The following is a 16,911-nucleotide window of genomic DNA, read 5'->3' as shown; positions in this document are numbered from 1 at the left end:
TGGCATGGGGATGGCAGAACGAGGGGGACATGGGGATGACGACACGGGGACAGTGGGGGTGGCAGCACAAGGGGAACACGGGGCAGGGTTGGTGACACAGCTGGACACGCAGGGTGGCAGCACACAGTGGACATGTGGCACAGGGATGGCAGCACCAGGGGGACACGGGGATGGTGGGGATAGCGACACGGGGACAGCGGGGATGCCAGCAGAAGGGGGACACGGGGATGGTGACACGGGGACAGCGGGGATGGCAGAACTAGGGGGACACGGGGATGGTGACACGGGGACAGCGGGGATGCCAGCAGAAGGGGGACACGGGGATGGTGACACGGGGACAGTGGGGATGGCAGAACTAGGGGGACACGGGGATGGTGACACGGGGACAGCGGGGATGGCAGAACTAGGGGGACACGGGGATGGTGACACAGGGACAGCGGGGATGGCAGCAGAGGGAGGATCCAGGCGCAGTGGGACAGACACGGGGGACAATGGGGAAAGTCCACCAGGGATGGCAGCACATGGGTGACACTGGGATGGTGACAGAGGCAGGACACTGGGCACAGGGGATGGCAGCACACGGAGGACACGGCACAGGGATGGTGGCCTATGGGGACATGGCAGGAATGGGACACAGAAGGCACACGTGGCACCACCTGGAGCAGCGGGGACTCGGGATGGCAGCGCTGGGGACAAGGGGCACCGCCAGCAGCGCTCTGGGGGTGGCAGGACCCTGAGGGACACGTGTCACGGATCAAGTGACTGGCCCCACCGGGACAGGCTTGCAGCACAATCCCATGGAGCTTCCCGAGTCCCTTGGTGGCCCCAGACCTTGGACTCTGGCGCTGGGACAGACCTCGTGTTCCCAAAGCCAGGAATGTCACACGTCCCCTCACAGCACAGTCCCGTGGAGCTCCTCCCGTGTCCCTTGGTGGCCCCAGACCTTGGACTCTGGCGCTGGGACAGACCTCGTGTTCCCTAAGTCAGGAATGTCACCTGTGCTCTCTTCCCCAGGCCACGCTCAGCTAAAGGGGCCTGGGCAGGGAGGCAGTGGGAAAAGAGGGATGAAATCCATCCCAAACCAGCAATTCCTGGATGCTTCCTGGTTATTCATCCTGGTTTATTGCAGGGAGTGACTGGGGTCTCTAAAACTTGGGAAAGGTGACTGGAAACATCCTGAGACGTTCATTCCAGCCCCAAAATTCAGGTCCACCTCTTGAGATCTTTCTGTCCATGAAGGATGGGGAAATCATGGAATGGTTTACACTGGAAGAAACTTTAAATATCTCTCATTCCAATCCTTCCACTAGCCCAGGTTGTTCCAATATCCCAAAATCTCCCATCAAATCCCCCTGGAGAAGCTGCACCCAAGGGAAAAAACCCAACTCCCAGCGCACTCCCAATGTTCATCTTTATTAATTCCAGGTTCAGATGAGGGGGATACAGTTTTCCCTTCTAAATCTTGTTAAAAGCAGCAATATCCACGCTCTGCACCTGGAAGGGGACAAAAGCTGGAGTCATCCAGGTGTTCCCAGGAAAACACACCTGAGTTAACCCCCCCCTCCCATGGGTTCCAGGCCCTTCCCACATCCCATTCCAAGACTTACGTAGTCCTCAAACTTGGTGATCTCCTCCTCCAGGATGTCTGTCCCGACTTTCTCGTCCTCCACCACGCACTGGATTTGGAGTTTCTTGATGCCGTATCCGACTGGGACCAGTTTGGAGGCTCCCCACACCAACCCGTCCATGTGGATGGACCGGACACACTCCTCCATCTTGGCCATGTCGGTCTCGTCGTCCCACTGGAAAAATGGGAATTGGGAGGTTTTGGTGTTTACCTGGAGATCATCATCTAAGGGGTATCCAGGTGACATCTTTGGGAATGTCACAACTGATCCAACAACTGATCCAAAGTGCCCTTTTTTGGCTGGAGAAGGCTCCAGAAAACCTCAGAGCCCCTTCCAGTGCCTCGAGGAGATCCAAGGACTTTGGACAAGGATGGAGTGACAGGACAAGGGGGAATGGTTTTAAACTGGAATAGGGTAAGATTAGATGGGATATTGGGTGGTGAGGCCCTGGAATGGAATTCCCAGAGAAGTTGTGGCTGCCTCCTGGTCCAAGGCCTGGTTGGAGCAACCTGGGAGAGTGGAAAGTGTCCCTGCCTATGGAATGAGATGGGATTTAAGGTCACATCTATCCAAACCCACTCCAGGCTTCCATGGCGACAAATCCCACCTGGCTCCGAGCCATTGTTTGGAATTCCACAGGTGCCATTGTTTGGAATTCCACAGGTGCCATTGTTTGCAATGGCTCCAAGCCATTGTTTGGAATTCCACAGGTGCCACTCTTTGGAATGGCTCCGAGCCATTGTTTGGAATTCCATAGGTGCCATTGTTTGGAATTCCACAGGAACCATTGTTTGGAATTCCACAGGTGCCATTGTTTGGAATTCCACAGGTGCCATTGTTTGCGATGGCTCCAAGCCATGGTTTGGAATTTCACAGGTACTATTGCTTGGAATTCCATAGGTGCCATTGTTTGGAATTCCACAGGTGCCATTGTTTGGAATTCCATAGGTGCCATTGTTTGGAATTCCATAGGTGCCACTCTCTGGGATGGCTCTGAGCCCTTGTTTGGAATTCCACAGGTACTATTGTCTGGAATTCCACAGGTACCATTGTCTGGAATTCCATAGGGTGCCATTGTTTGGGATGGCTCTCAGCCATTGTTTGGAATTCCACAGGTGCCACCACCACACCCAACCCGGCCAAGAGAGGATTCCCAGCCCCGCTCCCGGAGCTCCCAAATCCCAAAAGCCACTCACCGGCTTCACATCCAGCAGGATGGAAGACTTGGCGATGAGTCCCGGCTTCTTGGCCTTCTTCTCCGCGTACTGCCGGAGCCGCTCTTCCCGGACTTTGGCAGCTTCCTGGTCTTCCTCCTCATCATCGCTCCCAAAAAGGTCGATGTCATCATCCTCATCCTCCTCAGCAGCAGCCGGCTCGGATTTCTTGGCCGGGAGCTCCACTTTTTTGGAGGGAACACTGAATGGTTCCACTTTCTTCACCAGATCCAAGGTTTTTTTAATGGGAAAAAGAGGGAAAAGATCAACCTGGAGTTGGAGCAGAGCAGCCAGAAAAGCTCAGGAATGGGAATCTCTCCTGCTGCTCAGGACACTGAACCATCTTCGCGCTGTGGGATTTATATGGATTTATCAAAACGGGAAGTTTGTCCACATGGATCTATGGTTGTAATTCCTAGAGAAAAATTCCAGCATTTTTCCAAGGCTCACCTGGGTTGGAGGAACAGATGAGGGCTGGTGGGAAGTTGAGGATTTCTCCAGAGCGTTCAGGCGGCTTTCCAGCTTGAAAATGGCCATCTGGAGGTCTGCAACAACTGGGAAAAGCGAGGGGAAAACGGGAAAAATCACCTTAAATTCCCAGCTGCACGTCAGGTCTCCAGCCAGGACAAGGAATTCTCCCACTCACCACTGCGGAGGTTCTGGTTTTCCACTTCCAGGTGGGAAATTCGGGACAGGAGCTCATTTTGGTCACCAGCAGCTCCAGAGGAGGATGTGCTTGCACTCTGCAATGAGGAAAACCGGGATGAAATTTGAGTTGTTTCCCCTCCTCCCGAAAAATCCACGAAGCAAAGCAAGAGTCGTGTCCTCGGGGAGAGAGGAAGTTCAGGAGATGAACTAAAACCAAGGATATTTTCCCTAAATTAGGATAGAAACTAAGGGAGAAGCTCTATACAATAAAGCATGGACTAAATCCCGAGGAATTTAGGAATTTCAGCTGGCACCAAGGAGCAAAGGACAAAATCACTTTTCCCACTCTCAGATCCCAAAATGCCACTAAACCCACGTAAAATTTATATAAAATTTCGCACCAAGCCCCTTAAAAATCTTGGCGTCCCCTGGTCTCCTCTCCCAACCCACTGAGGGACAGGAATGACCTGCCTAAGGTAACACTGGGAAAGCTGGAAAGATCCCAGGAATTCTACACTCCCACCTCCCCCAGACCAGCCTTTAATTCCTAAAAATTTCAATCTGCTTTAACACATCCTGAGGGAATAATTATTCCAACTCTGGTTTCAATGGATTTTTTGACAGAAAAAAAAAAAAAAAGCTTTTTTTTTTTTTTTTTTAAGGCTAAGGAGGTTCCTTATCCATCAATTCCAGGCAACAAAGGGAAAGAAAATAACAGGATCTGCCCTTGATTTGTCATTTCTAAGTGAAGAGAGAATAATTTATTCTCTTTTACTCCAGTGTGGAATCTCAGCAGTCACATATGATGGAAAGAGGGAAAAGCAGGGATAAGATGAAGAATACAAGGCACAAGGAAAGGTCTGAATCATGGGAATGGTTTAGGCCGGGATTTTAAGGATCACCCAGACCGCGTTCCACTATCCCAAGTGTCCAACCTGGCCTTGGACACTTCCAAGGATGAGGCTGGGAAGTATCAGGGGGGTGGGAAAAAATTCCATCTGCGGTGGCTGAGCTGTGGATTGAGGCTCAGGAAGGGGAGCGCAGATCCCTGGACACGGAGCTGGGACGAGATCCCATTCTCCAGGTTTATCCCAGTGCCACAGGACAAACCCTGAGGAAGGAGAAGTTGCTCCGTCCTCGCCCCACCCAAATCCTCTCCCGCTTTTCCGCAGGCTCCATCCATCCGTGCGCGGCTCACTTACTCCGGAGCGTCCCGACTGTTTCTTGGGACGGGCACAAGGAGCTTCCTTGCTGCGAGCAGGGCTCTTCTGCTGCAGGATGGGGGAAAAAGTTTGGGAAGATGGGGAAAAGGTTTGGCAATTCCAGAGGGAGCTCAAGCGCAGGGAGGAGCCGCATGCAAGGGGAAGTTACGGAGCGGTGGGAAAACAGCCTTGTACTGCAGGCAAACATTCCCTCGGGAATTCTGGGATCCTCTCCACGAACATCTCGGTGCCTGCAGGGAGCTCGTGCAGCGCTGTGGGCTCATCACACCATGCCAGATGCTCCAAGGATGGAAATCATGGAATTTCAGAGGTGGGGAAAATCCCATCGAGTCCCACAGTTCCCCCAGGGCCACCACGGAGCGCGTCCCCAAGCGCCACATCCACAGGGATGTTAAATCCCTCCAGGGATGGGGCCTCCACCCCCTTTCCATGAGGAATTTTCCTAATATTCCAGCTAAATTTCCCCTCTGGTGGTTTCCTCTCATCCCGTCATTCCCTGGGAGTAGATGCTGATTCCCCCACTTGGGAATCCTGTCAGGGATTTGTGGAAGTGAGAAGATTCCCCGCCCTGAGCCTCATTTTTTTTTTCCAGGCTGAGCTCTCCCAGCTCCCAGAGCTGCTCCTGGTGGCTCCAGACCCTTCCCAATCCATTCCTTTCCATGGAAAACACTCCAGCCCCTTCTTGTATCCCAGGATTGGAGGTGCCCCAGCAGTGCCAGCACAAGGAGAGATTTCCCTGTCAATAACAATTCCTAAAAAAAAAAAACCAAAAAAAACCCCAAAAAAAACCCCAGAAAACAAAAAAAAATACAAAACCCAAAAAACCCCCCAAAAAATAGGGAAGAGCATGGGAAGAGCATGGATACCTGTCCCAAGCTGAAGCAATCAAGAGATCTTAATTGGAACCCATAAGATAATGCAAGAAGGCACAACCGTGTCCCAAATCCTCAAAAATTATGGAAAAATTGTCTTTGTGAGACGGTGAGATTTTCCCTGAGGAGAGGATGCTCCAAGCTTTGGGAATGTGGATGCCATGCCTCCACTACAGCACACAAAAACCATTCCCTCCTCCAACTTCCAGCTCCACGCAAGCATCCCTGAATTTTATCAGGGATTAGAGTTCCAAATTCCAGGGGTGGGGAGTTCACTCCTTGTATAAAGCCCTCAAATCCTTCATTTCCAAGCCATAATTTCTGTGCTGAACCCACCTTAAAGCTGCAGCCTGTCTCAAATATTTTGCTTTGGGAAGGCTGGAATTGTGCATAAATTTAATTATCCGAACAAATTAAATCCCTGGGAATTATGAAGGGTACAAAACAGGACTTCGGACCAACATCTTGGGATATAAACATCTCTTATTCCCTGAAGTTTGAACCCCTAAAATACATTTTAAATATCAGAAACAATCAATTTTCCCTCACATTCAGGTGGAATCTCCTGTTCTACTTCCTGCTTTTCCTCACAATCAAGGAACTCCAGACTCTCATCATATTCCAGGTGCTCATTCCTACATTTTATGACAAAATCCCAGCCTGAAATTCCCAGCAAAAAGGCACTAAACTCCCATTTTCCCATCTTTCCACAGCCAGCTCTTCCCTTGCCACATCCTAAGACCTCTGACAATAACTCTGGAGGAAGGAAAGACAAAAATCCTGGGATTTTTGCTCTTCCCGCTTTTCTCTGGATCACACAGTGTAAATTTGGGGTTGGGAATGCAAGGAAGAAGTTCAGGAATGTCCTAAAGTCCAGCCTGGTCACCCAACGTTAATGATGATCCTTGAGGGATATTCCAACTATTTTTCAGCCACGTGGAAGATCCAACCCCCTCCCCAGGAACAAAAAACATCCAGCAGAGGAACTTTTTTACATCACTAATCCCCAAAAAGGTCTCCACACAATTTATATCCCAAAATTCCTGTCCTGGCTTTGGGCTGTTGCTTTACCAATTCCCTGTGACAGCACCTGGATGATCCAAACTTCCGGAATTCCCTCCCAAAAAAAGCTCTTTCACAGGAGTCAGGAAAGAAATTCCTCATCTTTGGAAAAACACCCTGGAAGATGAGGATGAGCAGCACTTCCAGGTGATTTGTAGATTCCCTGCCCCTTGCCCAATTCCAAAAGTTTCTCCCAAAGGAATTTTTCACCCTGTTTGGGATGGGGGCTCCTTTAGCCGTAGCTTTTTTAAATAAAATGAGCCAGTTCAGGAAAATTTTTCCTTAAGCTGTTGGCTGAATTCCTGATACTTTATATTCATCCCAAATATCTGTCTCCTTTCTGCTGGTGTAAGGAGGAATATGGAATATTCCCGTTGGGAAAGGGGGAATTCCTTGTTATTCCCTGATATTGGACTGATCCAAGATAGAAACTGAGGGTGCTAAACATTCCAAGAGGGAATTATGAGACCAAATAATGGATGGATTCCTTTGGGAGTCCCATTGCAGAGGCAGGAAATCAAGACACCTGGGCTGTATTCCATGGATTTTCGTTTCCCATAAAACCACTAATTAGAATTTTAACTTTTAAACTTTCTTTTACAAAAATTCATTTTTTTAAACGGTTTTGTCTGCACTCAGCACAAAAGCACCTCCATAAAATACATTCCTGAGCTCCTCCAGGATGCTCCAGCCTCAGAGCTTGTAGCCAAGCTGAATTCCCTGGATGCAGCACATGGAAAACACCATTTTTTGGTTTTTTTTTTTTTTTTCAAATCCCCTAAACTGGAAGAAAAACAGGGAAGAGAAGGTGGCAGCCCAGTGTATCCCAAAAAATAAAAGCCACACGCTCAGCGAGTTGGAACATGTTAGTTAAAACCCATGGGAACATCCCACCAGGAAAAACAACAAAAACAAACAAAAAAAAAAAAAAAAAAAAAGGGGGAAGGAAAAGCCCAATTTAGGGAATTCTTTTAATCCAAATCCAGTTTTGGCAGCGCTGCGGGCGAGCAGCACGCGGGGACGGGGCGGAGCTGCACACCTTGGTCTTCTCCTCTACCTTCCAACCAAGAAGCCAAATGATTTTTTGGGATTAGAATTCCATAAAAAAAAGAAAGAGAAAAAAAAAACAAAAATGGGAATGCAGGCAGCCAGCTGGTGAGAGCTTGGGTACTCACTCCGGCCAGCGATTTCTGGATATTCTCCCTGGCTCTGGCAATGTCGCGGAGGATCGTGCTGGCTCCGTTCTCCTGCAAACAGCGCAGAAAGAACCAAGAGTTTCTTTTTTAAAAAAAGGTATTAAAACATGGGGGAGGAAAAAAAAAAAAAATTTCATCAAGGAAGTTAAAAAATATAAAACAAAAGGAAGGAGGAGCGAGGGAATCGGGAAAATTGGGAATTGTCCTTTCCGTGATTCAGTGATTTTTTGCCGTAAGGATTTGGGGCTAAATCGGGCAATCCCTGGTCATGTGTACAGAAGGATCATCCAGTCAAAGAGCTTTTAAATTCCCTATAATTAACCCTGAAAACTTTGGGATGCTGCCAGAAGATTGGAGTGACTCCAGAACTCCTTAAAAACCCAGCCTCCAGCAGGATTTTTCCATATTATCACCCGAGGAAGTGACAACCCTGACTCTGCTCTATCTACCCAGAACACCAGGAATTTTTTTTCCCTATGCTCCCTGCTGCCATGCCTTAGCCTGGATTTCAAGATTCCCTCCCTGGAAATTCCATGATCTGTTCCCTCCTTGCTTTTCCCAGACTGCAACCCTCACCAGCAGGACCCGAGAGGTGAAATTTCCCACAAACCCCCTGAGTTTAACAGAAAATACAGGAAAAACACCCTGGACACATCCAGGTGGGCTCCAACTTCCTGCTGCTTCCAAGGAGGTTTTAACAACATTTTTTCCATGGTGGAAGTGGCTGATAAATTCCTCCAAAAACTCCTTCAAACCACACTGGAAGCTCCTGATGTGCCTTGAAATAGTTGAACTTTTCCAAGAGGGTTTTTCACTCCAAAACCTACTTCCAGCACTCATCCAGAGCTCCCAATTTTTTTTATTCCCGGTCTCCCAGGTGCTGTGCCAGCACCTAAGCCAGGATGGGCAGCAGGAATGTGCCTAAAAGTTTGTAATTTCAGCAAAAAAGCTTCCCTGTAAACACTTGGAAAGAGGCACTGAACACTCAGCATTCCAAAGGCACAAGCAGTTAGGTGCAGGAAGAGGTTAGGAAAGCTCTGAACCTTGGATCAGGAATAATTTTGGGATGATATTGAAGCTGGAAATGTTGCAGCTCAGCAGGATCATGCTTCCCCCCACCCTCCACCTTTCCCTCCCCAACTCACCGGTACCACGAACAGTCTTCCACTGGAACACCTGGAATATTTCCAGGAGCACAAAGAGAGGGATAAAAAAAATCCACCCCCCCCAAAAAAAAAAATCTTTGTAGCTGTGGTGCCCCTGTTCAAACTTTAGGTTTGTATTCCCTTGGAATATCCCAAAGGATTGCTCCAGAACAGAAGCAAAGCAGCATTTTCCCTGGATGAAGGGGGGGCAGGGATGCTCTTTGCCAATAAAATTGGGGATTTCCAGCTCAAACTGTGCCCCCACAGATCCCAGCAGCCTGGAAAAATTATGGATAACTACTGGAAGCTGGGACTGGTTCACCTGTTAGAAGGGACACCTGATCTCCCAGTTCCTTGGGATCAAATCCATCAGATTCCACAGAAAACAGCAGGGAAAAAAAAAACAAACAGGTCTTAAACAGCTCAGAGAGCTCCAGAAAGATTTGGGAAAAAAAACCCAGCACTGAGAGTGGAAATCCCACAAAAATCCAGGTGGATCACGTCCTTTGACTTACTCTGGAATTCCTGGGATTGGGAATTACCTGCTGGTGGGAGGGGCCACCCACGGGGCCGTTCATCTGCTCGTAGAACCGTCGCTCGGCGTCGTCGTATTTGAACTTCTCGAACCAGATCTTGTCGTGCAGGAAGTAATCCACAGCCATTTTCCTGGGAAAAATATCCACAAAAAGTGAATTCCCGCAAGGATTGAAGGCCAACAGTCAGGAGCGGGTTCTGTGCCTGCAGCTCGGCTCGGCTGCGGATTTAAGTATCCAGGATCCTCTTAAAAATCAGGACAGATTAATCACCCACCTGCCTGACCTGGGTGTGGAGTGGGGATGGGATGAATCAGCTGATCCAGACTTTATTCCACAAAAAAAAAAAAAAAAAAAAAAAAAAAAAAATCCAAAAAAACCACCCCAGGATTTTCTAGATCATGCTAAGGAAAATGTCTTGCGTAGGAGAACAAAAAGGGAATTGAAATCATAGAATGGTTTGGGTTGGAAAAGACCATAAAGATAATTTAGATCCAACCCCTGCCATGGGACATCTTCCATTATCCCAGGTTGCGCCAAGCCTCATCCAACTTCTCCCTGGATATTTCAAGGGATGGGACATCCAAAAGTTCACTGGGAAATCTTTATTAAAAATCAGCAACACTTGGAGAGGACAGACCTGACACTACACGGCCTCAAATCCTGCTGAGAATTGGGAATTTTTATGGAGCAGTGTCCAAAGGTGGGTTGAATTCTAAATTTGAAGGGAAACAGAGGAAAAGAGGAAATGCCTGGAATTCCAGCAAGGGACAGAGCCAGCAGAAGTTTGAGGAGGTGGAGAGCAGCACAAGAAAACCACAACTGGAGCAGGCTCCACAAAGCCTCTCCCCATCATCCCAAATCCCATCGTTTTCCATAAAACACTTCCAGGGAAGCCAGAGATGATTTTCCTGAAATTAAATCCCTCCCTTATCTCATCTACCCACTTGGAAGAGCCCAAAGGCCACCAGACACAGGAGCTGCAGCAAAACCACTTTCCACACCCAAATCTCCAGGACCTGCTGGAATTCCAGCCAGGATAATTTGCAGAAAATCCCAAATACGGCCAAATTTATCCCATGTTTTCACAGAGACACGTGGATTTTCCCAAATATCTGATTATGACCAACTAAAGAGGGAATGATCCCAACCAGGACCAGGCAAAAGGTATTTGACCCCTAAATCCCTTGACACAAAGATCCTAAAAGCTTTCCAACAAAATTCATGGATCACAAGTGCCAGAAATAGGGACAGATGCTCCAAGAATCTTTTTTTATGGGAATATCTGTCTCCACCTTAGCTCTGCCTTTGGAGAAGACTCAAGGGCATTCCAAAAATTAACAGACCAGATATAAATTCCCTCAAAAAAAACCCAAACTACAGCACGCACGCCCACCGGAGTGATTCCCTAAATTGTATTCCAATCACTTCCAAACCTTCTTCAAGCTGGATCCCGGTTACGATGTTGATTTTTATATGGAATGAGAGGATGGAAAGGAGGATGGTGCTGTATCCATGCAAAAAGGGGGATAATGAGCTCACTTCCCAGCCCTGCCTTTAAACATTCAACCTCTGGCTCCACGCAAACACAACCTTTATCCACCAGAATTCCTCAGGAGAAGGGGAATTCCTTGAAGGATTTTTCCCTCCCGCTCCCTGCCCATTGGGATCATCTCCAAGTCCAACCCAGTCTTCTCCACATGCAAATTCCTTCCGGCTCAATCCCGACCCGGCCGTTTTATTTTGGTTTTTTTTGGTTTTGCATGGGTGTTACCCCCAAAGAAACTTCTCCTACTTCACTTCCAGAGCGGGAATGCCCGGAGCAGCCGGATGGGAGGGATTTCCTGCAGCAGATTCCTCAATCCCCATTTTCTCCGCCGCTCTGTCCGCTTCCAGGGCAAAATATCGGGATTCGGCCCTGTCGTAGGTCACCTTATTCAGCCACACGGATTCGCTGTCCTTGTGCAGGAAAAAGCAGGTGGGATTTTCCTTGGGAACATCGGGAAGCTGAGGGTTGGTGGAGGCCATTCCCGTTTGCTTCCCGGGGTTGTGGTTCTTGGATTCTTCCGGGCAGCCGCGTTGGATTTCGAGATTCCCTCCCTGGAAATTCCACGATCCGTCCCGCTGGGTTTTATCCGAGGGGTGCCCGTCCGACATCTTCTCGTAAAAATTCTTCTCGGCGTCGTCGTAGAGAGGCTTTTCCAGCCACACCTCGGACGCCAGGACTTCCCAGTTGGAAATCTGCGGCTTCCCGTTGACCGTCTGCCGGTCGGAGCCGGGCACGCTGGCAACGGAGGCCACGGGAGAGTTGGGAATGCCGGGAGCCAAGCCCGGCGTGGCGGGAGTGGGCAAAGCCGTGCCGTAGCCCTCGTCCGGCGTTCCCAGCCTGGAATTCGCCCGCACGGATGGGATGGCCAGGACGCTGGGAGGAAGGAAAAACTGGGATTTTTCCATGAACGCCCTCTCGGCCTTATCGAAGTCAAACTTGTTGATCCAAACCCCTTGGACGACGTGGTGACAGGCGGCCAGGCTCCCGTGGGAACACGCCGGGAACGTCTTTGCCTTGGGAATATCTTGGCTGGATTTCGAGCTGGTGGCGCCGGGAGATTCCTGAGCCGTTTTTCCAGTCTCAGGCGATTCCCAACTCTGGGAAGCCGCTAGTTTTATCCTGTAGGCGTTCTCGGCGCGGTCGTACAAGGGCTTGTCGAACCACACGCGCTCCGCCGACATTCCCGCCAGGATCGCCTCCAGCTTGGAATCCTGAGCCTTGGGCTTCGGGGAGCGCTTCCGTTTCCGCTGCTTTTTGCCATTCCTGGTTTTTTTCGGGTCCCCCTTGAATTCCCCCTCGACGGAATCCTCGTGGCAGATCCCGTTGACGGCCTCGGGCTCCGGCGCTTCCCGCTCCGGCGTTTCCCGCTCGGCTTCGTCGCTGCGGTGTTTTTCCAGCCAAGCTTTGTCCACGGAGCAGGGATTTTTCCGTGTCCTCATCTTCCCCAAAAAAAAACAAAAAACAACGGGCAGCACGGAGAGATAAGCACAACAAATGTAGCGGCAGCAGAGCAAAGCAAGGGCATGCAGGAGATGTTTTTATCTGTTAAGATTCCCGGGAAAAAGAGCGAATATTACATTTATTTCTCCCTTTTGGGATAAGTTTGAACTCCAAGGAATTTAGTGTGTATGAAAACGCCTTCCTCCTAAAATATTCCTGCCAAGAATTCCCCACATTATTTGAAATTTTAAGGCAGAAAACCCCACAGGATTTTGTTCAAATCCTTGGGAAATATAGGATATTATTCCAAGTGAGTGGATTAGTAATTAATTATTTGTTACTTATTCCCAATTAGGCAAAATTTTGGGAAAACTGGATCAAATTGTTGAGTTTTTGGAAGTTGTTGTTTACTCCCGGTTGGGTTTTTGCACCAAAAGGCAGCTGCTGAAAAACTGGGATTGAATTTTGGGATATAATCCATGTTATTGGCAAATTAAATTTATCCAGGAGCTGGAAATCTCGTGATTAATTCAATAATTAATTAATAAAAATTGATCTGTGGCAGGTTTCCAAATAAAATTCCCAGCCAGATGAAATATCCTCAAAGCTAAATATCCTCCAAGAATTCCTGGAAGATTTCGAAAGCCTCAAGTCCAAGGCTCAACTTTAAATTTAAATTTAATTTAAAATTTATTTGGTTTAATTTAAATATTAATTTTAAAATTATTGATTTGAATTTAAAACTTTATTTAAAATTTACTCATAAATGCTTTTTTTGGGTCTTGAATATGTGCATTCTAATTTAGATATTAATAAATTAAAGTTTTGCCTTCAAACATTTAATTGGTAGAGTTTAAAATATTATTTAGATTCTAATTAGACAAATTATTAGGAATGGCAAAGGAAGATTTTTCTTTTTTTCCCCCTGGAGTTGAGGAACTTTGATACAGCTAAAAATGCTTGAAAATTGAGATTTCAATTCTGAATTTAAAGAAAAAATTCAAAATTAAAGCTTATTTGGATTTAAAAAAATTATTTTATGGAGCAATGAATTAGTTTTAGGATATTTACACAGCAAAACATTTATTATAGCGAATAATGAGTAAAATAATAAAAAAAATATCGGATTTTGCATTAAAAAATTGTCTAATAAATATCCCACTGGTGCTGACATTCCCAGATTTTCCAGAATTCCCAAAAAAAAACCACAGAACAACTAGAAGGTACTTACTTTTTTTGCTCCTATGACAGCATTAAAAAAAACAGAGGACAAATTTTAGAGAAAAATTCCAATTTCTGTGGATGCAGCAGCTCCTTAGCCAAATAATTTCATTAATAATTAATGGCTTAATTAATTACAATATATAATGAAGTTTAGAGCTAATGAACTACCCAGAACTCCATGAAGTTTGCGAACAAACACCACAGAAAATGAGTTTATTTTCATTTTAATAACAAGGAATATTACTGTGACGTTATCCAAAAGGATTTTCCCATCCCAGCAGCCTCAGAATTCCCAACCTGCCATCCCAATCCTGGCATGTGTGGATGGAACTCAGGATCCCAATTTTTGGGTGATTCCAAACATTCCTGCAGCACCTCTTTGCTTCCATGAGCAACCAAATCTTATGCTCAGTCCTGAAAAACTCAAAATTCCAAGGAAATAAAGCTTCTAAACAAGGAAAAACTGGGGGAAAAAAAGTAATTTCTCTTCTGTGCGCACCAGTTTTCCTGGAAGAACCTGGGAAAAAGGAATTTCAATCACACAAACCATCAACTTTTAACATTTTCCACTAAAATTGCAATTTTTACCTCCACAAACACAAAGTTTTAGGATTAAGAACCACGCTGTGGCATTGGGAATGCTCTCCTTTGGGAAAAGTCACGGCCCAGAAATTCAGGATGAGCTCAAGAACCATCAGGGAAATCAAAATAAAGCAAAATATTAACACTCGTATTTAATATTTTATTCATTTAAAACTAACTTTTCTGCTGGTTTCATTCCTTAAAATTGGCTGTTCCTAAATTCCTGCTGGTTCCATCCCCTAAAATTGGCTTTTTCCTAAGTTATCATCTCCTTTGCTATGAGACAAAGCTCCACATTCCAGGGAAACACCACAATTCCCATCCTTGGTCACCTAAAAACTCAACTTTCTGCTCCAAGCTGAAAATTCCTAACAAGATAATCATGGATATGGGAAATGAGCAGAAGGGAAAGACTTGGGAAGTGTCACCTTGGAGAGAAATAGAGGGAAAAAAAAAAGAGTTGGGAATGAGCAGCTCAGGTGAGGAAAAACCCTACCTGAAGGTCAGGGAGAAATGGGATACACCTGGAAAAGGAAAAGAATTACAGCAAAACAGCCCAGAAAAGGGAATTTCTCATCCCTAAGGATCGTGATCTTCGGGCTCCCAACCAATTCCAAATCATCGGTGACCCGGATGCGACAGAACAAATCCACACGGGATTTCTGGGAACGCCGATGCGGCAGCCTCAGCAAGTTCAGTTAGGGATGTAATCCTTCAAAAACCCCATGGAGCACAACAGCAGGCTCTGCCCATTCCCAAAATAGTTTGGAAATGGATCCCTCCCTCCTGAGCATCGAGATAAAAAAAAAAAAAAACCACGGAGAGGACAAATCCCACCAAGGTGACGGAAATTTGGGAACAGGGGCAGGTGAGATAAGCAGAGCCCAGGTGCACCTAGAGTTGATTTTCCAGGTTTTCCAGCTCCGGGATAAGTTTGGAAAGGCAGCCAAAGGGGGTTGGCATATGGGATGGATCAGCTGCTCCGTGACACGGCAGCAGCTCCGGTTTCCCCTTTGCAGCAAGTGACTGGACAAAAAAATTCCCGGGAATGGGGGGAGGAGCAGATCCTTGAGGCACCTGGAGCAGCTGGGGAAGTGTGGGATCCCTAAATTCCCTTCCTTACCCAGGCAGGAATAACAATGATCCCTTTCCCCACCACCCCCAATGGCTTTAATACATCAGGAATATTCCCAAAAAAAAACAGAGAATGTGTCCCCACAATCTGTGGAAAACCACAAAGGTTTAGGGAGACCCCCCCCACCAGCACAACCCCTTACCTGTAACAGAGAGTTCCTAAATCCTGGGAAAGGAAAAGGACCACAAAGACATGGAGAATCCTAAAATCCCCCCATTCCCTCTGCTTGGCAAGGGGAAAGGGATCTCCCAAATAATGAGGGAATCTCCCACATCCTTTTTTTTTTTGGAGGTGTGAGGGGAGGAGAGACCCCACAGGGAACTTCCACATGCCCCTTCCCAGAACTTTTAAGGGAAAAGGAACCTAAAACATTGGGAGTGGGGAGTGCCACCACAGCGTTCCCTGGGATTTTAAGTGGGGAAAGGAATCCCAAGGATTTGGCACCCCCCAAATCCTTTCCTTCAGGACTTTTAGGGACTTCCACGATCCCCTTTTCAGACCTTTTGAGGGAAAAGGGACCAAAAACATAGGGAAAGGTTGGGGGGGGGGGGGGGCGGGGGGTCACCACAGTATTCCCTAGGATTCTAGGCATGGAAAAGTTATCCCAAAAACCAAGAGCACCCTAAATCCTCTCCCTCAGGACTCTGGAGGAATGGAATGGACACTAAAGACAATGGGATTACCCCCAAAAACTCCCTTTTCTGAGGTTTTACCAGGGCCAGAGACCCCAAAAATTCCCTTTTCCCACCACTGTGGGGGAAGGAGCCCCATTCCCTATGGGGACACCAAGTCCCTCTTTCCACAGGAAACGTGCCCTAAAGAGAATAAAAGGGGTGACCACCATCTCCTTCTTGGCGACTCTGAAATTACAAAGGAGCCCAACACACCCTCAAGGGCCCCCAAACCCCTTCCCCCATAGATCAAGAGGGCCCCCCCGACACCTCTCGCCCTAAAGGGATAAAGGACGCTCCGGAGACCCCCGAAACCCCCATTAGCGAGGCTCAGCGAGAGGGAAAAAGGAGCCTGACTGGGGGTATAAGGAATGGTAAGGGCTGGAAACCAGGACTCACCGGCAGCGTTGATCCCCCTGAGGCCGCTCCGCTCCCTTCGGCCGCCGCCGGGATAAAGAGGGGCGGCGTGCGCCGCGCGGAGGGTTATGGGGGAGGCGCGTACCACACGTGGCGCGTGGGGGGGGGTGGTGAAGGGGATGCGCTGCGGGGAGACAGCGTGTCCCAAGCACAGCGCGGGGCCTGTCCCCCCCCACCATAAAAGGGACATGTGGAACATCACGGGGAGGTGGAAGCGGAATGCGCAAACCCCCCCTTCCGTAACTGTTAGGCTGCGCCTCTCTCCCCCTTTTCCTTGCCAAGGTGGATTCGTCCTCGCGCCGCCGCTAACGCCCGTGGGTTGTACCACGCTGCGAAAAGGGGGGTGCGACACCTCGCTGCTACCCCCCACGC

The 16,911-nt window shown here is 47.9% G+C and overlaps 1 protein-coding gene across 3 annotated transcripts; it reads right to left on the bottom strand.

Moving 5' to 3' along the window:
- Window positions 1-1,393: 1,393 nt before the first annotated feature.
- EEF1D (eukaryotic translation elongation factor 1 delta) lies at window positions 1,394-16,594 on the bottom strand. Of its 3 annotated transcripts, XM_021548127.3 has the most exons (9): window positions 13,742-13,747; window positions 11,317-12,509; window positions 9,531-9,654; window positions 7,823-7,894; window positions 3,489-3,585; window positions 3,293-3,396; window positions 2,825-3,061; window positions 1,608-1,802; window positions 1,394-1,494 (listed from the first exon to the last, which is right to left on the bottom strand). In XM_021548127.3, the coding sequence occupies exons 2-9, from the start codon at window positions 12,507-12,509 to the stop codon at window positions 1,456-1,458; spliced, it is 2,061 nt and encodes a 686-aa protein (XP_021403802.2). In that variant the 5' UTR covers window positions 13,742-13,747; the 3' UTR covers window positions 1,394-1,455. The 3 variants fall into 3 exon arrangements, with proteins under 3 accessions (XP_021403802.2, XP_021403805.1, XP_021403804.2); XM_021548130.3 differs by lacking the exons at window positions 11,317-12,509; window positions 13,742-13,747 and adding an exon at window positions 16,522-16,594; XM_021548129.3 differs by lacking the exon at window positions 7,823-7,894.
- Window positions 16,595-16,911: the final 317 nt, after the last annotated feature.

The sequence above is a fragment of the Lonchura striata genome, chromosome 1 (assembly GCF_046129695.1).
Source record: "Lonchura striata isolate bLonStr1 chromosome 1, bLonStr1.mat, whole genome shotgun sequence".
In the NCBI taxonomy this organism is placed as follows: Eukaryota; Metazoa; Chordata; class Aves; order Passeriformes; family Estrildidae; genus Lonchura; species Lonchura striata.
This window is presented reverse-complemented; position numbering and strand designations above follow the sequence as displayed.

Excerpts from the sequence above, each read along its gene's own strand:
- EEF1D (XM_021548127.3), bottom strand. The coding sequence starts at position 12,509 with ATGAGGACACGGAAAAATCCCTGCTCCGTGGACAAAGCTTGGCTGGAA. Across the intron at positions 7,895-9,530 it reads GTGGCCCCTCCCACCAGCAG|GAGAACGGAGCCAGCACGAT; the intron begins GTAATTCCCAAT and ends CGCTGTTTGCAG. Across the intron at positions 3,062-3,292 it reads CATCTGTTCCTCCAACCCAG|AAAGTGGAACCATTCAGTGT; the intron begins GTGAGCCTTGGA and ends GATCTGGTGAAG.